The sequence below is a fragment of the Dermacentor albipictus genome, unplaced genomic scaffold (assembly GCF_038994185.2).
Source record: "Dermacentor albipictus isolate Rhodes 1998 colony unplaced genomic scaffold, USDA_Dalb.pri_finalv2 scaffold_60, whole genome shotgun sequence".
Classification (NCBI taxonomy): Eukaryota; Metazoa; Arthropoda; class Arachnida; order Ixodida; family Ixodidae; genus Dermacentor; species Dermacentor albipictus.
Window position 1 is genome coordinate 23,050 of NW_027225614.1, and position 23,777 is coordinate 46,826.

Here is a 23,777-nt window from a genome sequence, read left to right on the forward strand (position 1 = left end):
TGCTTTGTCCTGAGCGATGCCTCATAGGACGATTTCGCCAGAGCCGACAACAGTGTTGACGACGTATAGGCTTCTTACTTCATCTTCAACTGGAAGATGTAAATTGCTGCCATGCGATGCGCCGAATGCGCCAAGCGTCGCGGGCTCGCACGAGGGAAATGTTCTATTGGGCAGTTTTAGTTGTGCGTCCGTGAAAGCTCTGCGCACGCAGGGAATCCTCGGAGGCGGCAGTGCGCATGCGCTTGACGCGGGAGCACGCCCGGCGTCTCGTGCGCGGCCGCAGCTTTCCAGGCACTGCGTAGCGGCCACTGCGGACTCTGCGTGACTTTGTCGCGTATTCTCCCGTGCTCACGAGAGCTCGTTTTATTGCGATAGCAATTACATGGACACCATGCACATTTACAGCGATGTTCCGTATAAAATCTAAGTGCGATAATATCTTCGCCACGCGCCGTATGCTGTATGTGCGAGTGAAAGCGTGCGATGGTGAGCCGACGATGGTGGCTTTCTACGAATTTGCTATCGCAATCGATGCTTGGCCTTTCCGGCGAAACTGCGACTTTTTTCAAGATTGCTTTGCATGAAGGCAAGCGCTGAGTTGGCTAGAGCAGCTTCTGAAGCTGGCGTATGGCGGCGTCTGCCTCAGTGCATGGCGGCGTGTGCAGCCTCGTGAGCCGAACTTTGGATGCAAATTAAGGAATCTGATGTGGCAAAAAAAAACGGAGCCTTCTCTTCAACGTCTTTCATAACCCAATGTACAGTTTCTGTATGTGAAAGCTTATATTTTTTTTCTATTGTGCACGTGGCGATTATGCGATACCAAAGTGTCGTGGCACTATCATTGAGCTTCCACACCTCACGTTTCATGCTGAGCAACACTCTCTAATTAAACTATTATCTTCAATTGATTACGCCAGGTAGATTGAATGCGTCCTATTTATTTTCAGTGGTGACCTCAAGGATGAAGGTACCTGTATTGCCGAGTGTGGTGGAATACCACCGCAATGGTATCACCGTCGCTACGCTACTGAAGAATGACTGGCATCACTGGACCATAATAGATATCTCCGCCTCGGTCTTCGTACATTGAAACAGATGCGTTGCAATATTCTCCGTCTTCAGGGATACCTGCAAAGTCATCAATAGAATTAAAATATTGTCACCGTTACAAACTTTGCCCTTAGAACTTCTGGAATAGATTTCTCTATATTGTTACGGGAGAATGAGGGCAGAATGGGTGCTCAGGATGCCATGACCAAGGATGACGTCATGGGGACACTGTTCTAGAACGGCGAATACAACTGAGATCTGGTGGCTAGCGAAGCTCACCCGCGCAGAACACATGCCAACGGTGCAAGGACTACCGCCATCGGCAACGCGAACGACAGGTGACGAGGCTGGCGTAAAAACCTTGCGAAGACGACGAGAAAGGCGAGCACTCATGAAAGATAGTTGCGCCCCAGTGTTTATGAGCGCCGATACAGGCACGCCATCCACTTCTCCATCGAAAAGGCTTCTCCATCGAAAAGGCTACCTTGAGGTAGTGGATATCGTTAGCCAGCATAATGGTTGGGTCGCACCGTCTGCTCTTGCTGGCTCGCTCGTATTCGGTTAACTTGTCTTCGGCGTGGATGGCGTCAGTACCGGAGAAGATATCACGGTCTCGGAGTTGGGCCAGGAAAACCGATGTTGTGGTAGTCGAGGCAGAGTCAGCGGGCCACTCGGTCGACATGGTCGCGCAGCCCAGAAGATGTCCACTGCGAAGTTCCGTGCTGTCTTTCGGACATACCTAATACCTCCAGCAAAGATGTTATGCGGAGATGTTAAAAAGGGTTTATCTACAATATATATACAGTGGCAGCGAGCGGCACCACAACAACAACGATGGCGGGACGGGGCACAGCTCGTCCTCTTTCTCGGCTTCTATGCAACGCATTCGCGGCTATGCGCCAGCGTTTGTAAACGAGGCAAAACGTCCACTTCATCCGCAGAATAAGTGACTCGTAACAATATTGTGCAAATAAACGGATTGAATTGGGAAATTAAATTATTTGTAGAAGAGAAAGGGAAAGTGCAATACTCCTAGCTTAATTAGAGCTGGGGCAACCAAATCGATGTTGAAGGAACGTGCTATAATACGTGTTAGCCTGCTGCGCGAAGCAGAAATCACGTCTTCGCTACTGCAATCTGCAGGATGTTTACACGACATTCTGCAAAGCTCTTCTAAATTTTTCATGCTCTGTTAATAATATGCATAAGCATAGACTGAGTATTTTGTTGCAAAATGTATTTAGCATATCGTCGAAGCGCATAAATAAGCTCCGAAACCATGTTGGCGAAGTGAAGAAATACTGGACAAAAATATTGTTTAGAGAAACGTCCAATCGATGATTTATGTTAGTCATTTCATAACCAAGTTGGTTTCTTGTTAGATTCGAACCGCGCAGAAATCGCAAGTTTTGTGCATGCATTGAATGCAGCACATTTCCATTTGGACAAAGTACAAATACCAGCTGCTGCTTCTCACCTGGTAGGAATGCCTCCCCGGAGACAAAAGGGTTCCAGAGAATTTGATTTATTTTGGCGGATTGGACGATACTCGTGTTGCCATTACAGTTCCATGTAACTTCGACGCCGTTGAACGCAACTGGATGCGGCACGCTCCATCGCAGTGTTGCATCATGTTGACTTCTCGTGATAGTGACCACACTGAGTGGTGGTGGACCTGCAATTACGACATGTGTGAGGGTGCTGTGAATTCAATTGAATTGCAATAAATACATTATGAGGCGCAACGGGGATCCCCGTGCGCAGAAATACTGTGCGCTTACATGGAATGCGCAACTTGTAAATGCTTATCCTTATGGATATTTGATTGCTTTATCTACATGCAATGTGCAACTTCCAAATGCCTATGCTTACCGATGTCTCAATTTTTAACGAATAAACTTTGGGATTTAAGGATAAGCGAATTGGGACTGTGGTTAAGATAACTTAAATGCCGAAATTTCAGGATAGCCACGATTGAAATATAAGATTGCTCTGAGCCAGCAGCACGGGATAATTTTTTTTCGTCAATGAATCGGCCCCACGACACCACTTGCACGTCGTTTACGCCTTTAGTTTTTAACAGAGAAGTGTCATAAATCGTGGTACCAAGATAGCTTAGGCAACGGGTATGCGAAGTGCAACTGTGTAGCATAGCGGTGAAGCTTCATCAAAAGAGAAGAAAGGAGGTCCAGGAAACTAATCTTGCCTCCATTTCCCATTTTTGGGTGGCAGAGAAACTCCGCTCTGAACTGTCGAATGAGTGAGCAAATCCGATGACATCAAGTGCCACTCGATCAGACGATTAGCATATCGTCGAAGCGCATAAATAAGCTCCGAAACCATGTTGGCGAAGTGAAGAAATACTGGACAAAAATATTGTTTAGAGAAACGTCCAATCGATGATTTATGTTAGTCATTTCATAACCAAGTTGGTTTCTTGTTAGATTCGAACCGCGCAGAAATCGCAAGTTTTGTGCATGCATTGAATGCAGCACATTTCCATTTGGACAAAGTACAAATACCAGCTGCTGCTTCTCACCTGGTAGGAATGCCTCCCCGGAGACATAGCCCCCAATAAATTGGGGGCTATTAGGCAATTGAAATATGTTGCAACAGAACTGCTTGTTGGCCTAGTTGGTGCTTGCTAAAAGACAAGTTTTTTGCCGCAATCGAACACTCACAAAAGGAAGATACATAAAGACAACACGGGCGGCACTTCCAACTGATTTATTTTGGGCTGTGACCCAAGAATATATATATATATATATATATATATATATATATATATATATATATATATATATATATATATATATATATATATATATATATATATATATATATATTATATATATATATATATATATATATATATATATTTATATATATATATATATATATATATGCATGTGCTGGCTTTTCACAGATCCACATAACCCAGCGGTCAAACAATCTAGTTTCCGATTTTTGAGCACGATAGATGCATCACTAATGCAATTTGTACCTTTCTTTTTTATATAGTAGGCTTCCTGATAGTAGTAGGCTCACGTGCTGTTTGAAATCTACTTCTGCCAAGAATCCTAATCTCAGAAAACCGTGGTTTGCACATGCAGGCCTTGCAGTGCGCAGGCAAGTGTACCACGCCATCTTTCATTAGATTTAGTTCATGTTCCCTGGCTCGTTCATTCATGCAGCGTCCAGTCTGTCCTATATAGGACTTGCTGCACTCAAAGGGAATTTCATACACCACGCATGTAGATGGTGTATGAAATTCTTCCTTTTGTGAGTGTTCAATTGCTGCAAAAAAACATGTCTTTTAGGCAATTGAAAAGTGAGAAGACAAGGAATTTCAAAGTTTTCTTCTTAGTGCTTACATCCTTCATGCCGTGCCTTTAAAGCAAAGCCTTCTTTGCCGCATTGATTCGGTACTACGTGTCGTCGCTGTGCTTCTTGCCGAGTTCGAGGGAACGGTATACTTCTCGTATAACGCTGAATATTCAACGACAAGGTAGTGCGAGTCAAGAGACCTTTGCACACTGCCTTAAATAGCAATAAGGTATGACATAAAGTACGTCCATATTGTGTCGGCTCAGTGGTATCTCAATAGGACACAGTCCTTCTAATGAAAGAGCGCATCCTATCCGGCTGCTTCCTTAATTTTGTAAAATTTTGATTGCAGCCGCCCCATTCTTGGGCCAATGAACATGTGCCGCTAGGTATGTGCCTAATCTTGGCATATCGCCCATAATGTGTTTTACAGCATTCAATATAACCCTTCGGTAAAGCTTCGCTTCATCTAGATACCAACATGTGCGTTGTATGTGCATAGTGTTTTTCAAAGAGATATCTGAAAAATGACATGTTACATAAGGTGCAATGGCCCGAGTAATTCACCAATTTCCTGGAAATGAGGCGGACCTCCTTTTGGCTCTCAAAGCCCAGTACTTTCCCACACAGCCATCGGAGCCTCTGCCACCCTACACCAGCACCCCTAACGAGCTCCTAGATGAGGACATTCATCTACATGAGGTAACAGCGGTGATAATGGGCTTGAGACGCCACACAGCCCCGGGAATGGACCAAATTACCAATAAGGCACTCGTAAATCTTGACAGCCCCTCGCTACTAGAGCTTACCGCTCATCTTAATGAAGTATGGAGGAAAGGAAACCTTCCCGAGGACTGGAAAATAGCCGAGGTTCGTCTGATACCGAAGCCAGGCAAGCCACAAGCCATTGAGAACCTACGACCGATCTCCCTCACTTCGTGTGTAGGAAAGCTCCTAGAGCACATCGTTCTCAATCGGTTACAACCATTCCTGGAAGACTCGGGGAACTTCCAACAACGATGATAGGATTCCGTCCACACCTCTCAACTCAAGACATCCTACTTCAGCTGAAAGAGGAGGTGATTGTACCAGCGACACGCAACTCCCCCACGGCTATCCTCGCCTTAGATCTTAAAGGGGCGTTCGATAACGTCAAGCACACAGCAATCTTACAGAGGCTAAACGCTCTGGGCTGTGGGGCCAGGACGTACTCCTATATCAGAGATTTCCTCTCCGATAGAAAAGCCATCCCAAAGGTCGGGGACAAAGCCACAAACCCCTTCCTACTGGGCGGGCGCGGCACACCACAGGGCGCAGTGTTATCCCCTCTCCTTTTCAATATCGCCCTAATAGGCCTACCGCCGCTCCTCGATAACATCCCAGGGATCCGGCATGGCCTATATGCCGACGACATTACCATCTGGTCGTCCACAGGGTCCATCGGGGAAATGGAGAGCCGCTTGCAGGAAGCTGCAGACGTGGTGAGCGACTATGCTAAGTCATGCGGGCTCAGCTGCGCCCCCCAAAAGTCGGAGCTACTCCTGGTCTCACCGCGAAAGAAGCACAGAAGCGACTCGCCCACTATCAACATACGACTGGAGGGACACACCATCGTTCCGTCTCAGAGCGTAAAGATATTGGGAATGGTTTTCCAGTCGGATCGCACCAATACAATATTGTAACCAACAGTTACAACAGCCGTTTCTGCGAAAGCTGATTTATGCTGGGCGAACCTGTGCCCGTCAACAAAAACCGACTGAGCACTCAACAACAACAAAAACGTCCCCCGAGCTTCGCTCCTTCGAACGTCGTCTTCCTCTTTCTCGCCTGCTGTCGCGTGCCAATCGTCCGATTCTCGCGCACGAGCCGCCGGCTTGTCAGCACCGGCCGAGCGTTGCCTTGCGGTGCTTTGCTTGACGCTCGCGGTGTGGCGGCTACGCAGTTGGGTTATGTCGGTCGTCTTTGTCTTCTCGCAATGCTGGCGGCATTAGCCCCCTCCGAAGAAGCATCGTCCCGATGCGTAGGAAAGGCCTAGAGAGGCCAACTGCTTTGGAAGGACAGTGGTCAGAGGATGGCCGGTGCTAGGCTTGATCGTATGTGCAACTTCTGTTAATCAATGTCTTTCGTAGTATGGCTTCATTCGTACTACGTGTACGACCTCTGGGCGAGTCCTGCGTCGTGTGGCGCAGACTTGGCCTTCAGGAGTTACCTCGTAGTTTAAGGGACTTAACCGGCGAAGTACTTTGTAGGGGCCAAAGTAACGGCGCAGTAACTTCTCCGAAAGACCGGGTGTACGTATAGGCGTCCATATCCACACTTTGTCTCCGGGGTTGTACTGTACCTCTCTTCGCCCTAGGTTGTACCGGTTTGCGTCCACGCGTTGCTGTTGTATGATACGGTGCCTTGCCAACTGCCGAGCTTCTTCTGCCCTTTCTATGTACTCGCTAACGTCAGGGTCGTCTTCGGTGCTGTTGTCTACAGGTAACATCGCGTCCAGTGTCGTTGTTACTGTCCGACCGTGAACAAGTTCAAATGGCGTGAAATGTGTCGTTTCTTGTACTGCAGTATTATACGCAAAGGTGGCATATGGTAGAATACTGTCCCATGTCCGATGCTCGACGTCCACGTACATTGAGATCATGTCAGCGAGCGTTCTATTGAGCCGTTCAGTCAGGCCATTTGTTTGTGGATGGTACGCTGTGGTTTTTCTATGAGCAGTATGTGTTAGTTTCATAACAGACTGCATCAAACGGGCCACAAAAGCTGTTCCTTTGTCTGTTATGAGTACCTTAGGTGCGCCATGTCGTAATACTATGTGTGTGACAAAAAACTGAGCCACTTCAACGGCGGTTCCTTTTGTAAGAGAACAGGTCTCAGCATACCGGGTCAAATAATCGGTTGCTACCACAATCCACCGCTTTCCTGAGGTTGAAACTGGAAATGGTCCAAGTAAATCCACTCCTATTTGTTCAAATGGCGCTGTTGGTGGCTGTATCGGTTGCAGAAAACCGGCTGGTTTGAGTGGCGGTGTTTTGCGTCTTTGACAATCTCGGCACGATTTGACATAGTGCTGCACTGAATTCATCAACTTCGGCCAGTAATATTTCTGGCGGATTCTCGCCAGAGTCCTACTAACGCCTAAGTGGCCAGCTGCAGGGTCATCATGGCAAGCTTCTAAGATTTCAGCTCGCAGCGATGATGGTACGAGAAGTAGAAACGTCTCACCACTGTGCTCGAAGTTTCGTTTGTAGAGGACGTTGTTCCGGAGGACATACGAACACAATCCGCGAACGAAAACTCGAGGCACTTGCACTTGTCGACCCTCCAGGTACTCGATGAGCAGGAGTAATTCCGGATCAGTACGCTGATGATGAGCCATTTCCGTCGTGTTCACAGCCCCAAGAAATGGGAAATCTTGCTCGTATTCAGGTGACGTAGTTTCGATTGGTGCGCGTGATAAGCAGTCAGCATCATTGTGCTTGAGACCAGACTTGTAAACGACCGTGATGTCATACTCCTGGAGACGCAAACTCCATCTAGCGAGTCTTCCAGAAGGGTCCTTGAGGTTCGCCAGCCAGCACAATGAGTGATGGTCGCTTATGGCTCGAAACGGTCTGCCATATAAGTAAGGCCGGAACTTACTGATGGCCCATATAACCGCCAGGCATTCCTTTTCTGTAGCTGAGTAATTTGTCTCGGCTTTCGATAAGGTACGGCTTGCATACGCAATTACTTTTTCTTCTCCATTCTGCCACTGAATAAGTATGGCACCGAGACCAACGTTACTCGCGTCGGTGTGGATGTCCGTTTCGGCATTTTCATCAAAATGGGCAAGTATAGGAGGACTCTGCAAACGCTGTCGTAGTTCAGAGAAGGCGTCTTCTTGTTCTTTCTCCCACGAAAAAGGGACATCTTCTTTTGTCAGTCGCGTGAGTGGTTCGGCAATTTTAGAAAAATTTTCTACGAAACGCCTGTAGTAGGCACACAGTCCCAGGAAACGTCTAATAGCTTTTTTGTCTCTTGGTTTCGGAAACATTTCTACTGCAGTGATCTTCTCAGGATCGGGACGGACGCCTTCAGCACTGACAATGTGTCCGAGGAAGCGGAGCTCGCGAAAGCCGAAGTGGCATTTTTCAGGTTTTATGGTCAGTCCCGCCGTGCAAATAGCATCCAGAACTGCTCTCAGTCGCTGCACGTGCTGCTCGAATGTAGTGGAAAAGACCACTACATCATCAAGGTAGACGAGGCACGACTGCCATTTCAGTCCGGCGAGAACAGTGTCCATCATCCGTTGGAATGTGGCTGGCGCAGAACACAGACCAAATGGAAGCACCTTAAACTCGTATAAACCATCCGGTGTCACAAATGCCGTTTTTTCGCGATCTCGCTCGTCCACTTCTATCTGCCAGTATCCGCTTTTGAGATCCAGAGAAGAGAAGAAGTAAGCATTGCGTAGTTTGTCCAAGGTGTCGTCGATGCGGGGGAGTGGATAAACATCCCGCTTCGTGACGAGGTTGAGTTTCCTGTAGTCAACACAAAACCGTAGGGTGTTATCCTTCTTTTTGACTAGGACTACCGGAGATGCCCATGGACTATTGGATGGTTGTATTACATCGTCCTTGAGCATTTCCTGTACTTGACTTCTTATCGCTTCTCTTTCCTTTGGAGCTACTCGGTACGGGTGTTGGCGGACTGGTCTTGCAGGTTCTTCGACCACAATGCGGTGTTTTGCGACGGGAGTACGACGGACTTTCGATGAAGTCGAAAAGCATTCCGCAAACTCTGTGACCAAGTTCACAATCTCATCTCTTTGTAGTGATGACAGCTCTCGGTCAATGTCGATAGAGGTAAGGACACTGTCTAAGGTGGCAGAAGCTGGTGATGCTGCATCGAGGGTTGACACATCTGCAAATTGTGCATAGTCATGAAGAGACGCTATGGCTGTTCCCTTCGCCACTTGTTGTGCCTCATTGCCAAAGTTAGTCAAAAGGACGTCCGCATATCCATTACGCAGGTGAACTAGGCCTCTTGCCACGCATATTTGCTTTTCCAGTAGCAGCCCGATATTTCCGTCTGCAAGTCCCTCATAGTCACGAAATATGTCGCTCCTTACAACGACAGTCATACTGCACCGTGCCGGCACCGTCACGTCTTCATCCACAATACGGAGAGAGGAAATATGTGGCTCTTCTGTATCAGAAATGGTAACAGCATTTTCTGTGGAAAACAACACGCGTGATTCTTGCAAGTCGATAATTGCGCCATTCGTTCGCAAAAAGTCCATGCCCAGTATCAGATCACGGGAACACTCAGGGAGAACAATAAAGCTGCTGACGTATGTAAAGCCTCTAATGCCGATTCTTGCTGTGCACATTCCAACGGGGTCGACTAAGTGTCCCCCCGCTGTACGTATTGGAGATCCGGTCCAATGGGTCAATACCTTTTTCAATTTTCTGGCGAGTACACTGCTAATAACTGAATAGTCCGCACCAGTGTCTATCAATGCAGTCACTTCGAAGTCGTCGATGATGACGCGCAACTCGGAAGTAACGGTGTCATCACTGCACTTGTCCGTCGTTTCGTCACTGCCGTCGTCTTGTCGGATTGGCGATGGAGGGCCTTCGGTGTTCCGGGCGTCAGCGGCCTTGCCTCCACAGGTCGCTGGCTCTAGTTTTCCCGTCGCGGACTTTGGGAGCGTCGCCTCGGTGAAATGGAAGCGGGACGCGGACTGGGCGATCTATAACGCATAGGCGCTGCTGATCGAGGTTCATGTTGCTGGGTGTTCCGAACAGTTTGGCGCGTAGATAAAAATGCCTCAATCTCATAAGGGCGCTCACCGTTTCGGGGGCAAGGTGCATTCACAGAAAAGCCACGCAGTCCTACTCGGCGATACTGGCATTCCCGGTATAGGTGACCAGCCTCTCCACAGTGATAGCAGAGGGGACGCCGGTCTGCAGTGCGCCACACATCGCTTTTACGTGGGCTTCCTTCTGGCATGGGCTGCACATTGCGAGGAAGTACCTGGGGTATTGTGGCCGTTCGTCCAAAGTCGGCGCGTCCTAGGTCCTGACGTAAAGCTTGGGCGTACGACATCCGCGGCTGACGCTCTGGCTGTGCGTGGGGCCGTACCTGAGGCTCTGGCTCACAAATTACTTGCCGGACTTCTTCACGTATAACATCAGCAAGTGAGGACACCGTAGGAGGGCTTTGGGCCAGCTGCAGTTTCTGCAGCTCTTCTCGTACGACGGACCTCACCATTTCGCGTAGGATGTCCATGTTGTTGGGGAGGGCTCCTGACCCAACGTCAAATGATGCGACGCATACATCTCTGTTATACTGCCGCGCACGCTGCTGCAGCGTCTTCTCCATCGTCGTCGCCTCTGATCGAAATTCGGCTACAGAGCGGGGCGGATTACGAACCAGGCCGGCAAAGAGTTCCTGTTTAACACCGCGCATTAGGTGCCGCAATTTCTTGTCCTCAGCCATGTTTGGGTCGGCTCGGCGGAAGAGGTGGGTCATGTCTTCAATGTACATGGTCACACTTTCGTTGTTCCGCTGGTTCCTCGCCTGAAGAGCGGCTTCTGCCCTCTCTCGGCGGTCCGTGCTCGGGTATGTAGCTAGCAGCTCTCGTCGGAAGTCGTTCCACGATGATAGCGACGCTTCGTGGTTCTGAAACCACGTGCGTGCAGATTCCTCCAGCGCGAAGTACACATACCGGAGTTTCTTTGTCTCGTCCCAACCGTTACACCTGGCGACACGCTCGAAGTTTTCGAGCCAGTCCTCGGCATCCTCAAATGTGTCTCCGTGGAAGGATTCTGGCGTCCGGGGTGAGTCAACGACGACGTGAGAAGGGGTTATTTGAGTAGCCATCGCACTAGTATCTCGGCTGGCTGCCGCCGCTGCCCTTGGTGAATCGGCGAGAGGACCAAACTCGGGGGCCTCACCTCGTATGCGGCGACTCGTGCGTTGGTGGACAGGCGTTAATTCTGTTGGTTCCAAACTTCGGGGATCCGGGCTACCTTCCCTTGCGTGTGTGGGGCTTGGAATCATACCCAGCACCTCCACCAGATATGTAACCAACAGTTACAACAGCCGTTTCTGCGAAAGCTGATTTATGCTGGGCGAACCTGTGCCCGTCAACAAAAACCGACTGAGCACTCAACAACAACAAAAACGTCCCCCGAGCTTCGCTCCTTCGAACGTCGTCTTCCTCTTTCTCGCCTGCTGTCGCGTGCCAATCGTCCGATTCTCGCGCACGAGCCGCCGGCTTGTCAGCACCGGCCGAGCGTTGCCTTGCGGTGCTTTGCTTGACGCTCGCGGTGTGGCGGCTACGCAGTTGGGTTATGTCGGTCGTCTTTGTCTTCTCGCAATGCTGGCGGCAATATTAATTCAAAAGCTTAAGAATACAACAGCCCAAGTTACGCACATGATCCGGCGAATAACAACCAAGACAAGAGGCATGGGGGAGGCGGACACGCTTCGGCTTGTCCAAGCCTTCGTCGTGTCTCGAATAACTTACGCTATTCCGTACGCACTACTCAACGAGACGGAACTCAAGAAAATCAACACAATGATCAGAAAGGCATATAAGCAGGCGATGGGCCTGCCAATCAGTACGTCCACAGAACGCCTACTACGACTAGGTGTGCACAACACGGCCGAGGAGCTGATCGAGGCACATTTATCCAGTCAGCGAACAAGGCTGGCGATTACGGAAGCAGGGAGATCTATTCTCTTACGCCTGGGGCTCTCTGCCCCTCTGAGCCATCCGCCGCCTCAGACTGTGAGCTTACCCCATGCCATCCGGAGAAACATCACCGTACGTCCTCTACCTCGCAATATGCACCCAGTGCACCACGCAGAGCGAAGGGAGGCCCGCGCCCTGGCCATACACAAGCGATACGGAACTTTATCCTCTACAGCCTACACTGACGCGGCTTCTTACTCCAGACGCGCAGCCACAACAGCCACCGTAGTCGTCAACACAGAACATCGGAGCAGCATTTCGCTCACACGACACAATCCCCTCCAAGCCGAGGAAGCGGCCATAGCCCTCGCTCTCTCCCAAACAGAGGTTGAAGTCATAGTGACCGACTCCCAACAGGCGTGCCGCAACTTTGCTAGCGGCAGAATTCATGCCACTACACTCCGGATCATCAAGCAAAAGCCGCCAACGAGATCAGTCATGATCATCTGGGCGCCAGCTCATCAAGGCATTCCTGGCAACGAGGTCGCCAACCACGTGGCTCGAGATCTGACCCACCGAGCCGACGCCGAGGAATCTGAACCCGAGCGCATGCACTCTCTAGTCTCTTACCAAGACATCACGCAACACTACAAGCTAACCCGCAGAACATATGCACCCCCACACAAGTCACTACCTAGAGAGCAGGAGCGATTCCTCCGAGCTCTACAGGTCAATACATTCCCCCACCCAACCAGAAATCACCTCATAGACCCTACAAAATTCTCTCCGCAATGCCGCTTCTGCGCAGAGCCCGGGTCCCTCAGGCACATAGTAGGGGGTTGCAGAGCGGCACCATTAAATCATCCGAACCCTTACCCCACTAACGAGCTTTGGGAGAGAGCCTTGGCCAGCTCCGACCTCGAGGATCAGCAACGGCTGATTGCGAGGGCCCAGGACGCGGCCCGAGCTCAAGGCATCCTGGAATGAGGACGCCTCTCCCTAGCTGCATTTACCTAATAAAAATGTTTATTCTCTCTCTCTGAGCCTGCTGATCGGGTTCACAAGAAGAAGCGAATATAATTTCTCCAGCAATCCGCAGAGTTTAGTTTGTTTCCTATATAACGACGCTTCAATAAATAAATTTTTAATTATAAGCCTTAGGATGCAAATTCTAATTGCATAATGAAGCCGTATAACAATAAAGTTATGCCCACCCATCAAATACTTCAGGAAACCATTCATTTTGAGATATCAGTTGCCAGAATGTACCACGAAATACATTGGTTTTCTAGTTGTGAAGGCGGTGAGGTGTGCTAATTGGTTGCTGGTGATTTTATTCATATTAGCAGCGTAAACTTGAACAATACAGGCACGCAAAGAAAGAAACCAAATAAACGGAATGTCTATTTTATTTTTATTAATGGCAGTTATTATTTTTCTGAAATCATCCTTCGCGGATTACCGGAAGAAAATTAACGACCACGCATTTTTTTTTTGGCAGAATTCGGATACCGATATCGAAAGCCTGGTGCAAGTCACAGTGTTTCTGTCGAGAGGACATGTCTCCATTATATTGGGGATCATTAGTGCGATTGCAGCTTGTTGCTTGAAGCCTATATAAATGTTTAATATGAAAATCTCGTTAGTAAACTGAACATTGTGATTTCTTGTGCGGTAATGTTAGTGTCTGCAAGGCATCCACAAACAGTTGTGCAATCACACTATTTTCTACAGGTAATCTTTTCATTGTTTAGATGCTAATTATGAAGACAAACAGGTGATAGTTTAAAATAGAAGCAGTGATTATTAATCATCATAAAGAACCGGTTAGATGGGGACATCGTCCTTACGAGATTCGGCGCAGGAGCTAACACCATCAAAGGCTTTCGGGACGGTCATAATCTCACGCAGGCAGTAGGCTACAGGCCACGCGTTTTAGATCTCGTGTCTACAATCGCCTACAGCACTCAGGTGCTCCAATTGCTGTGTGGGACTTCTACCTACCTAAGCGTCAGAGAAGATATGGCTCGCAACCGTATCATTCTTAAGGCTGAATTTTTAAGCTTTATTACGAAAGCAAAATATCGGCGGATATCACGCAAATGTGGGAAACTTTCGCATATAGGGAAGCTTTCTTTGTTTGCACTAAAATGTATTTCATTCTATGAAGCTCCACGCACATCACTGTTTGGAAAAAGCTATGCAAAAAAAAAACAGCTACATAGACAACGTCGTCGGGTTGGTGCACGCCTTCGTTCTCTGTCACTTTGCCTACGTCGCTGCAATGCACGAATGGCAGAGGGTGGAGAGGGACAAACTCAACGCGCTCCTGAGAAAGGTGATTAAGAGAGGCCTGGGTTTACCCTTATATGCGAAGACCAAGAGGCTCGTGCAGTTGGGCATGCACAACACTCTACAAGAGATTGCCGAGGTGCAAGAGAGAGCTCAATACATCAGACTCTCCCCGCTCAGTCCAGAAGACAAATATTGAAGAGGGTAGGCATCTCGCCCGCCACAGTTGAAGATTAGTACTGTCAATTGCAGAGGAAGCTGAGGGACTGCATCACGGTCATGCCCGTTCCGAGGAACGTACATCCAGTACATAACGTGCGCAGAAGGCAAGCTAAAGCCGAGAAAGCCAGGGAACGAGTAGAAGAAAGCACTTTCTTCGATGCGGCGTTCGAACGTAACAGGCGAACGTTCACTGCGGTCTGCCTGCATGATAGAGGAAATGTCACGAATTCCGCGTCCCTATATACAACGGATCCAGAGACGGCGGAAAAGGTAGGCATCACCCTGGCACTCCTGGATGGCAAGAGAACCAGAATACACAGTGACTCGAGGGCGGCAATGAGAGCCTTTGGCAAGGGCGCCGTTTTTAGGCAGGCCCTGGCGATCCTCCGCGGCAAGGACTCTAACTCACACACGATCATTTGGTTTTCCGCACACAATGGAGAAATTGACGGAGCGCCGACTAATCTCAACGAGTCGGCTCACGACGCTGCGCGAGGGCTTAAAGACCGCGTGGCGCTAGGGCAGCCATGCTTGGAGGTTCCGTGCTGCAGGGACCATCTTTTCGCATACAACGAACTCACAAAACACTTTTACTTGGCGCGCAGATCATATCCGCCTCCGCACATAAAGCTAAACAGACCCCAAGCTCTCACCCTGAGGCTTAGCAGACGGGAACCTATCCCAATCCCTTATTAATAAGCAAGATGTTTCCCGAAGCCGTGGCTTCATACACTTGCCCTGGATGGGGTAGCTTAACAAACTTAGAACATATGCTCTGGCAGTGCTCTGCGTTACGCAGCGACAAGGATACTACCAAAGAGCGTTGAGACACGGCTCTCCATAGCCCCGAACTGGAAGAACAGACACGGGTCGTTCATCGGGCCCGCGATGCGGCCGAGAGGCTAGGCCTTTCGGTCCCGAAGTGGGAGCGGCCCGCTTTGGGCTAGGAATCTAGCGCGACGTGAAGGAGCTGATTAAAGTTTTGCATACCATACCATACCAGGCACGACGATAGGAACCAAGGTATTTTGTTAGCCCTCACGTTGCGCAAGCTCATGATCTTTTTATCATTGATCAGCTACCTGTTAAACATTATTTTCCTCAATTTATGTTCATGTGTGGTCTTTTATGGCGCAAGGTCCAGGTATGGCGAAGTAGTGCCATGAAAAATGCTAATGTTATCTTTAAAATGTGGATGGCGCAGTCAACGAATTCCTAATGGAAGATGCGACAGGGCTGTAAAAGGGCCTTAAAAATTGTTACATTAAATGGTGTAAAACATATTGGTACTAAAATAATGGCTGTGACTAATTAGTGATGTGGGCTATTGCAGTTGGGTTTTAATAAAAACATATGACACAACAAAAATATAACAGTTACACTAGAGCTTCAAGAGAGCCCTTGAATACAAGGGCTGTTCACATGCTAAAAATTACCTGGCCAGATGATTATCAGGGTGTCTGTCTCAGCTGAGAACTCTAGAATATTTTTCAGATTAAAAAACGGTTCATTGCTAAGAAAGAATGACGGGTGGGGAGGTATGTTTTCGCGATACGCAGAAGGGAAATAATTTTTATCTGTACTTCTAACACAGGATATTGAATGAGGACATGGAAAACTGTGAGGTCATTGCCGCGCTTACTAAAATGGAAAGATCCCTCCCAGACAAGAGGTAAGAGTAAGTACCATAAGTGTTTCCTATTCTTTATAGCCAAACAAGTACTCCATTGTATCATGCTGTTTTCTCAGTTATCCAGTTCCATAGTTTTGGTTTTATAATGTGTAGCTCATTCAATACTTGGTTATTCCACTCTTATCGCCAATGATTCCTCTGCTTACAGCGTACAAAAAATTTTAGGTTTGTGGCAGCGATGGAAACATTTACATCTGCGTCACTAAACGTTACTGATGTAGCGTTTTCGTCAGCAGCTACGTTGCCTTCCGTACCTTCGTGGCCAAGTACCCAGCATAAGACAATCACTTGCTTGCACATATATGCGGAGCACAAGCTGTACAATTAATTCAAAATGGAGTTGTAGTATTTTGGAAGACTAATTAGGGCTCTCACTACACTTAATGAGTCTGTGAAGACAATAGCCCTAGCGAAAGTCGTGAGCCTTATGTACTGAATAGCGGAAAGTATAGCGTATGCTTCCGCTTTAAAGGTACTGGTGTATGGATTTAGGGCCCCAGATGTTGAAAATGAGGGTTCGAGAGCTGCTTAAGCAACACAAGCAGGAGACTGCAAAGGATCTGAGTAAAATTCATCAACGGAATACTTCGCCTTAAGTTCAAGAAAATGCTGTTGTATATGCGCCTCAGGAGTTCGTTTCGCTATTTCTACGCAAGAGATGTCGCACTGAATTATCTGGCACTCCCAAGGCGGTGGAAACCGAGTAGAAGCCATCAGGAAATTCTCTAGATGAAGGACGCCTGTTTCTTCGGACAGTGCTTCGAACTGGAGGGACAGAGTTTAAGGAAGAGCCTGACTCTGGATATGTCGTGAATAGTGGAATGACATGGATGATGCATATTTGATTTAACCTTCAGGGCGTAGGAGAAACCTAAATATGTATTTTGCAGATGTAGGGACCATTCATTGGATTCAACGTACAGGATTTCTATAGGGCTAGTCCTGAAGGTACTACCTGTAGTAAGACGGAGCATCAAGTGGTGAACGGGATCTAGCATTTTCATGGCACAAGGCGCAGAAGAGTTAAAGACTGTGACTTTGTAGTGAAGGCGTGACCATATGAGACTTTTGTACAAGCTCAAGAGGCACCTTCTTTCACTTGCCCAAGATGTGCGGGACTATAGCTTCAACAGATCCATTGTCTTGAGGCACTTTGCTTTAAGATACTTCAAATATGGGAGATAAAGGTTTGTTTATGGTCTAAGATAATACTTAAGAATTTATGTTCGGGGCTCACAGATAGTCGTTCTACATTAACATAAATAACGGGGTTTGGCTGCATACCTCTCTTATTTGAGAAAAGGACACACATCGTTTTCAGGGGATCTGGCATGAATCCATTCTTGTCTGCCCACTTGTACAACTTTTCAGCCCAAGCTGTACTTGTCGTTTGCAGATAGTAAGATTAGAATACCTGTAACCGATTTGCGCATGATCCACATAAATATGCTAAAACATTGTACTCGGTGTGACAGTATGCAGAAAATTCATTTTTACAACCAAAACCATGCAGCTTAGCATAGCAACTTGTGGTACACCTGTACAAATGGACGAGATAAGACATCACCAAATTTAACACGGAACATGTGGTTCGACAAGTAACTTTGGATTACATTCAGCAAATCGCCCCGGATTCCCATTCCAGCCAAATCACGAATAATTCCAAAACGCCACGCGGTGTCCTATGCCTTCTCCATATCAATAAATACTGACAAAAAGAACTGTTTATGCACAAAGGCATCGCCAATATTCGTCTTGATGCGAACAAGGTGATCAGTTGCCGATCTACCTTCCCTGAAACCACAATGTAAAGGGTCTAATAATTCGTTACTTCCAAGAAAATGAAGGAGGCGTCGTTTAACCATTTTCTCAAACAGTTCACACAGATAACTTGTCAAGGCTATAGGCCTATGACTGCTGGCTGAAGTCAGGTCCTTGCTGTCATTGAGTATTGGAATTATTATTACTTCCTTCTAGGTGGACGCAATGTAGCCGGCGGAGAAAAAGAGTGATATTAGTGTTTTGTGGTTTTCAGGGCGTAAGTTTTTATCGTTTCATGCAGTATTCTGTCACTTCCTTAAGCGGACCTTTTAAACAATTTAGTACATTCTGAAATTCCGCCATATTAAATGGACAGTTGTAAGATTAATTTCTATTTCCTTTCCGATCCACAGGCAGTCGCTCCACTTGTCTCTGATATCTCTATAATGCATCTGTGTAATGGGATGTACTGGAAATATGCTCGAAGTGTGAGCCTAGACAATCAGCTTGGTCCTCAAGTGTGTTTTCTCGTGTATGTACTAATGGTAGAGGATGAGTTTCATGCCTTTTACTTTGTTTACGCTGTTCCAAGCTTTTCGTCCATCTGTTTAAAAACTTATGCTGGAGAGGAATTTTAACAGCTTTCCCTTTTGGCGCGGCAGCGCGTTCTACTACCTTAGAACTTTTTCTGGAAGCTGGTCATGTTCTCGGTAATTACAGAGTCGCGAAGGTGAGCCCACGCCTTATCTTGCTCTCTGCGAGCATTCTTACACTGATTATTCGACCAGGGAACAAGTCGTTTAGAGGGCAATCTATTCGTTTCGGGGATACATATTGACGCACCATCAGCTATAAACGCCGCAGAGATGTCACTGCATCTTCAATAGAAAGTGTACATATGTAATCTCAGGCGAAATGTGTGAGCTTCCTCTATCATTTCCAGTGGCCACATTCGACTTTCCAACGGGGCACATGTGGAGAGCACTAATCACATTTTGTTAATTTTATCACAATGGGCAAATGGTCACTCCCATGTGAACATTTAATCACGTTCTTCTCTAGGTACAGTACTAGTGTATTAGATGCAATGCCTAAATGGATAGATGAGAATGTTTTGTTCTTCACGCTGTAATATGTAGGCTCTTTCCGATTCAGCAAGTTTGCACTTGCAGAGAAGAGGAAGTCTCCTACTCAGTGTACTCTGGCATCACACCGACTATCTCCCAATACAGCGTTGTGTGCATTAAGATCTCCTACGACAAGATCAGGCTCGGGCAATTCATCGATAAAGCTGTGATAATGATCGATGATAATCATCGATAATGCAGGTTTGGGGCGATGTATAGAGAGGTAATTGTGACAAACTCGTTAAGGAGCACCACGCAGACTGCAACTGCCTCTAGGAGAGTTTTACGCTGCAACTGCCGGCAAGCAACCCCACCCTTATCTACTACTTTTGCCGCACCATCCGACGAGGCAAGGGCCTCGTTTCGGTCTTTGCGGTAAATGACATACTGCCGGAGAAAGTGCGTGTGCGAAGACTTAAGATCTGTTTCTTGGGCACACAACACCCTTGGATGGAACTTATGTAGGAGTTCTTTAACGTCATCTCGATTATGAAGTAAACCCCTAACATTCCACTGTAGTATCTGTGTACCCATGTAATGTGTGTTTTGTGGGGTGTGTGTAAGAAAGATAAAGTTAGCTTACGAGGCCTTGCCAGCCCCGTGATACGGGATTTTTCTTTCTTTCCAGCGCCATTGAGCAGACGCCCGTGCGGGGTTTCCCGAATTTATAATTACTTGCATATTTGCCTAAGCTCCAATGTCAAATTCTGCAATGCATTCGAAAATAGCGTATTCAACAGGTGGCAACTCGCTAGATTTTCCAGCGTTTCCTGTATTTCAATGTTGGGGTGCAAAACGCGCAAAAGAATGCCAATCGAAGACGAGCCCACGCGTTTCGCGCGCGCGCTAGCAGCGCTCTCAAAGGGGTTTCGGAAGAATCAGTATCACTCAATAGCTCACTTGGTGACCACGAAAAAGTGGCAAGGCGACAGGTATCTGTAGGCTGCTGAGGCTTGCGCTTCTTTTTTTTTTTTTTGCTTCTGCTCAGTATTATTTCTTATGGCCGCCCTAAGCCGGTGGGCAAAGCTCTAGAAAGGAGCGTTATGCAGCTACTTGCTCCTAGCAGCAGCCAACAGCTACGCCCTCGCCTTGTCACTTTTTTGCAGTCACCAAGTGAGTCATTGAGTAGTGCTGATTCTTCGAAACCTCTTTTGACAGCGCTCTTATCGCGCGCACGCGTCACGCGAGGGCCCGCCTTCTTTGCGCAGTAAAAGAATTAATTAAATCGATTTCGAAGCCTGGAAACCGTGACGGCGCACATGGGTCTGTAATTTTGCGCACTCATCATCTTCTGCAGATAGGCGCGCCCAGAAAGTATGTTCCTTTTGTTCCCTTTAGCAGTTGAAACAAACCTTGCGCAGTCTATGTCCATCTAATGCGTTTTGGCGGACCTTTTGGTTTGTTGTCGATTACGTAACCCATTTTTGTTTGAAGTCCAAGTGTGTAGATAATAACGGGAGATCTCAAAGGTACCACGCCACTGACCAGATCTTGAAGAAGACAGCCATGCCCTTCACCAATGATCAGAAGGATAAATTGATCCGGGCTCTGGGGGCGGCGCACAGCGAAAAGAGGGTGGCAGCCAACCTATTCCGGATGTGGCTTTGTGGAAGACGTCCTACTCCGTCAATAATACTTAGAAAGTACGAACTTCTTTGCGAGACGGGTAGCTTTACAAGAAAGCGACACAGGACCGCGACGGTAGTTCAGGAAGCGGAAACGGGCGTTTTGGCATTCTTTGCTTCTAAACCTCACGGTAGTGCGCGCGACGCCAGTGCGGAGGCCGGAACCTCAAGGTCATTAGTGTGGAGGAATATAAAAAAAAGGTCATACGCACCCGTACCATGTATATCTTCAACGAAAACTTGAAGACTCAGATTTTGAAAACAGACTTCACTTTGCCAGTTGGATTTTCACGAAATGTGAACCCCCGTACTCACTCACTTACTCGCGTGCTTTGGACGGATGAGGTTAATTTCTCCAGAAACGCACAACGCGCACTACTGGAGTGATAAGAATCCCCACTGGCTGGCACAAACACGACACCAGTACCAGTGGTGGTTGAATTCACGGTGCGGTATTTTTGATGACAACACCTTCCAAACTATCTTTTTTGACAACACGCTACCGACGCAACGCTACGTCAACGACATTCTCAAGGGCCCCGTGAATGACGTGTGTTGCAGCGTTCCACTTGTGCACCTTCGGAACATCTGGTTTTAACACGATGGTGCTCCTGCGCATAGTAGTACTCAGTCTCGAGCGTGGCTGGACAAGCTCTGCCCTGGAAAGTGGATTGGCCGACACGGACCTGTGCTTTGACCTGCAAGGTCGCCGGACATGCCACCGCTGGGCTTCTTCTATGGGGGGGGGGGGGGGGGGGTGTACGTGAAAGATCGCGGGTATAGCAGCGAAACTACCACACCGGACGCCCCAATACCAAAATTAGTAGAGTCTGCCGTGAGGTTCCATCGTCGTTGGCCAAAGCTGCAACAGCACAAGTGTTTGAAAGAGGCAAGTAGTATATTGGCTTCAGACAGTGACTTGTTTCAGCACGTCCTATAAGTGGCAGTGGAAAATAACCGCTCAAAACCAGTTTAAACCTGATTGTTTAGCTCACCTTCATGTCACCCTATTCTGACATAAAAGAAAACTTGCGACAAAGATAGAAATAGGTAAAAAACTGCTTTGTTTTGCCTCGTTTCCGGATATCAAGAGGCAGAAAGGGTAAATGGCGAAAGCAGTTGCGCCTTTGGATGATTTTTTGTGGGCAGCTGAGACGCCTTACCTGCTTTTAGTTTATTTTTTATTGAAATAAACGCCTGAGTAGCTCTTTTCTGTTCTTCGAGAGCTGCCATTTTTTTTTCATTTTTCGTGCTCTTTCGCGCCCTGTTTTTTTTTTCACCGTTGGTTGAATTTCTTTGATTCTTTTACCCGCCGCGGTTGCTCAGTGGCTATGGTGTTAGGCTGCTGAGCACGAGGTCGCGGGATTTAATCCCGGCCACGGAGGCCGCATTTCGATGGGGGCGAAATGCGAAAACACCCGTGTACATAGATTTAGGTGCACATTAAAGAACCCCAGGCGGTCGAAATTTCCGGACTCCTCCACTGCGGCGTGCCTCATAATCAGAAAGTGATTTTGGCACGTTAAGCCTCATAATTTTTAATTTCTTTTCTAGCTTCGTTTCATGATACGCGAAAGTTAAAGCTATCGCGTGTGCCTCATGATCGAGCACATATTCTTGTGTCCGCAGTTTCTGACGCTTATCGCACCACGCTAGTTAGGTCTCGAGCTATCCTACATGACGAAGCTTTACATGATGCGGCGATAAACGAATGCAGCCGTATATCTTTCAAAGGTTGCGGGGAGGCGCTTGAGTAGGAGCACGCATGTATTTCATATCTCGCTTTTGTTTTTTCTTCGATAAAAAACCAGGCACACTTAAGCCCAAAATAAATGCTTGATTCGGAGGTTATTTAAGGTGACGTACAACTTTGTGATTTACATATTTGCGATTCAAGCAATAATTAAAAAGTTCACTAAATAAAATAAAATAGTTAATACTTCGTCAAAACTGATCAACAAGGCGAAAATAAGTGATATTCGAAATTATAACGTGAGAAAGACTCAAGAAGCCGTAAAATATGGACGCGGCCTGAAATTAGTAATATAATAATATATGGGGTTTTACGTGCCAAAACCACTTCCTGATTATGAGTCACGCCGTAGTGGGGGACTCCGGAAATTTTGACCACCTGGGGTTCTTTAACGTGCACCTAAATCTAAGTACACGGGTGTTTTCGCATTTCGCCCCCATCAAAATGCGGCCGCCGTGGCCGGGATTCGATCCCGCGACCTCGTGCTCAGCAGCCCAACTGAAATTAGTAAGTAGGTAACTAGGCATCGGACTAACCAAGATGTATGCACTGAAAGATAAACAGGGTGATATCATAAGCAATCTCGAAGGTATAATAAAAGCAGCGGAGGAATTCCGTACTGACCTGCACAGTACCCACAAGACTCAAGAGTACTCCATTGGAAACAATAATGAACAGGATACAGAAACTCCTCCTATAACTAGAGGTGAGATCAGAAGGGCCTTGCAAGACGTGAAACGGGGAAAAGCGGCAGCAGAAGATGGAATAACAGCCGGAGTCAGTTTGAGATTAGGGACTTGACCTCGCTGTTATTTTGTGGCCCAGTTTAGGCGACTACAGCAAAGCGTAGGACGAGCCCACACCTGCTGTATCGGCCAATAACCGGAAATGAGGCACACATATTGGTTCCGCGAAGAGGGGACGCGGGCAACACTCACGCGTGAAGAGAAAGCGCATTAGTGGCTGCACCGTAGAAAAGGCACTAGAACTGCACCCCCGCTCAGAACAAAAGGGTAGAAGGCCCGAGCTGAAGGGGAGCGTTCGGGGAGACGAGCGTGAAGATGAAAGAAGGGGGGTGCATGAGGTCACCGCCACCACTAATGCCCATGCGCTCCCCAAATGTCCCGTCGACCGTCTCGGTCACGGAATTTGGGCGACGCGACGCTGCCCAGCCGGTTTGATGTTTGGCATCTGCGTGAGCCTGCTCAGGATTCCCGTGAAAATGGCGGTAGCTTTACCA

At 47.7% G+C, this 23,777-nt stretch overlaps 1 protein-coding gene across 1 annotated transcript in view; it reads right to left on the reverse strand.

Moving 5' to 3' along the window:
* Positions 1-918: 918 nt before the first annotated feature.
* The window catches only part of LOC135917079 (uncharacterized), a 93,819-nt gene continuing 70,960 nt past the window's right edge, over positions 919-23,777 (reverse strand). The window contains exons 11-12 of the mRNA XM_070530178.1: positions 2,528-2,725; positions 919-1,128 (exon numbers count right to left, since the gene is read on the reverse strand). Coding sequence (XP_070386279.1) covers positions 1,025-1,128; positions 2,528-2,725 — 302 coding nt within the window. The 3' untranslated portion in view covers positions 919-1,024. The remainder of the gene's footprint in view (positions 1,129-2,527; positions 2,726-23,777) is intronic.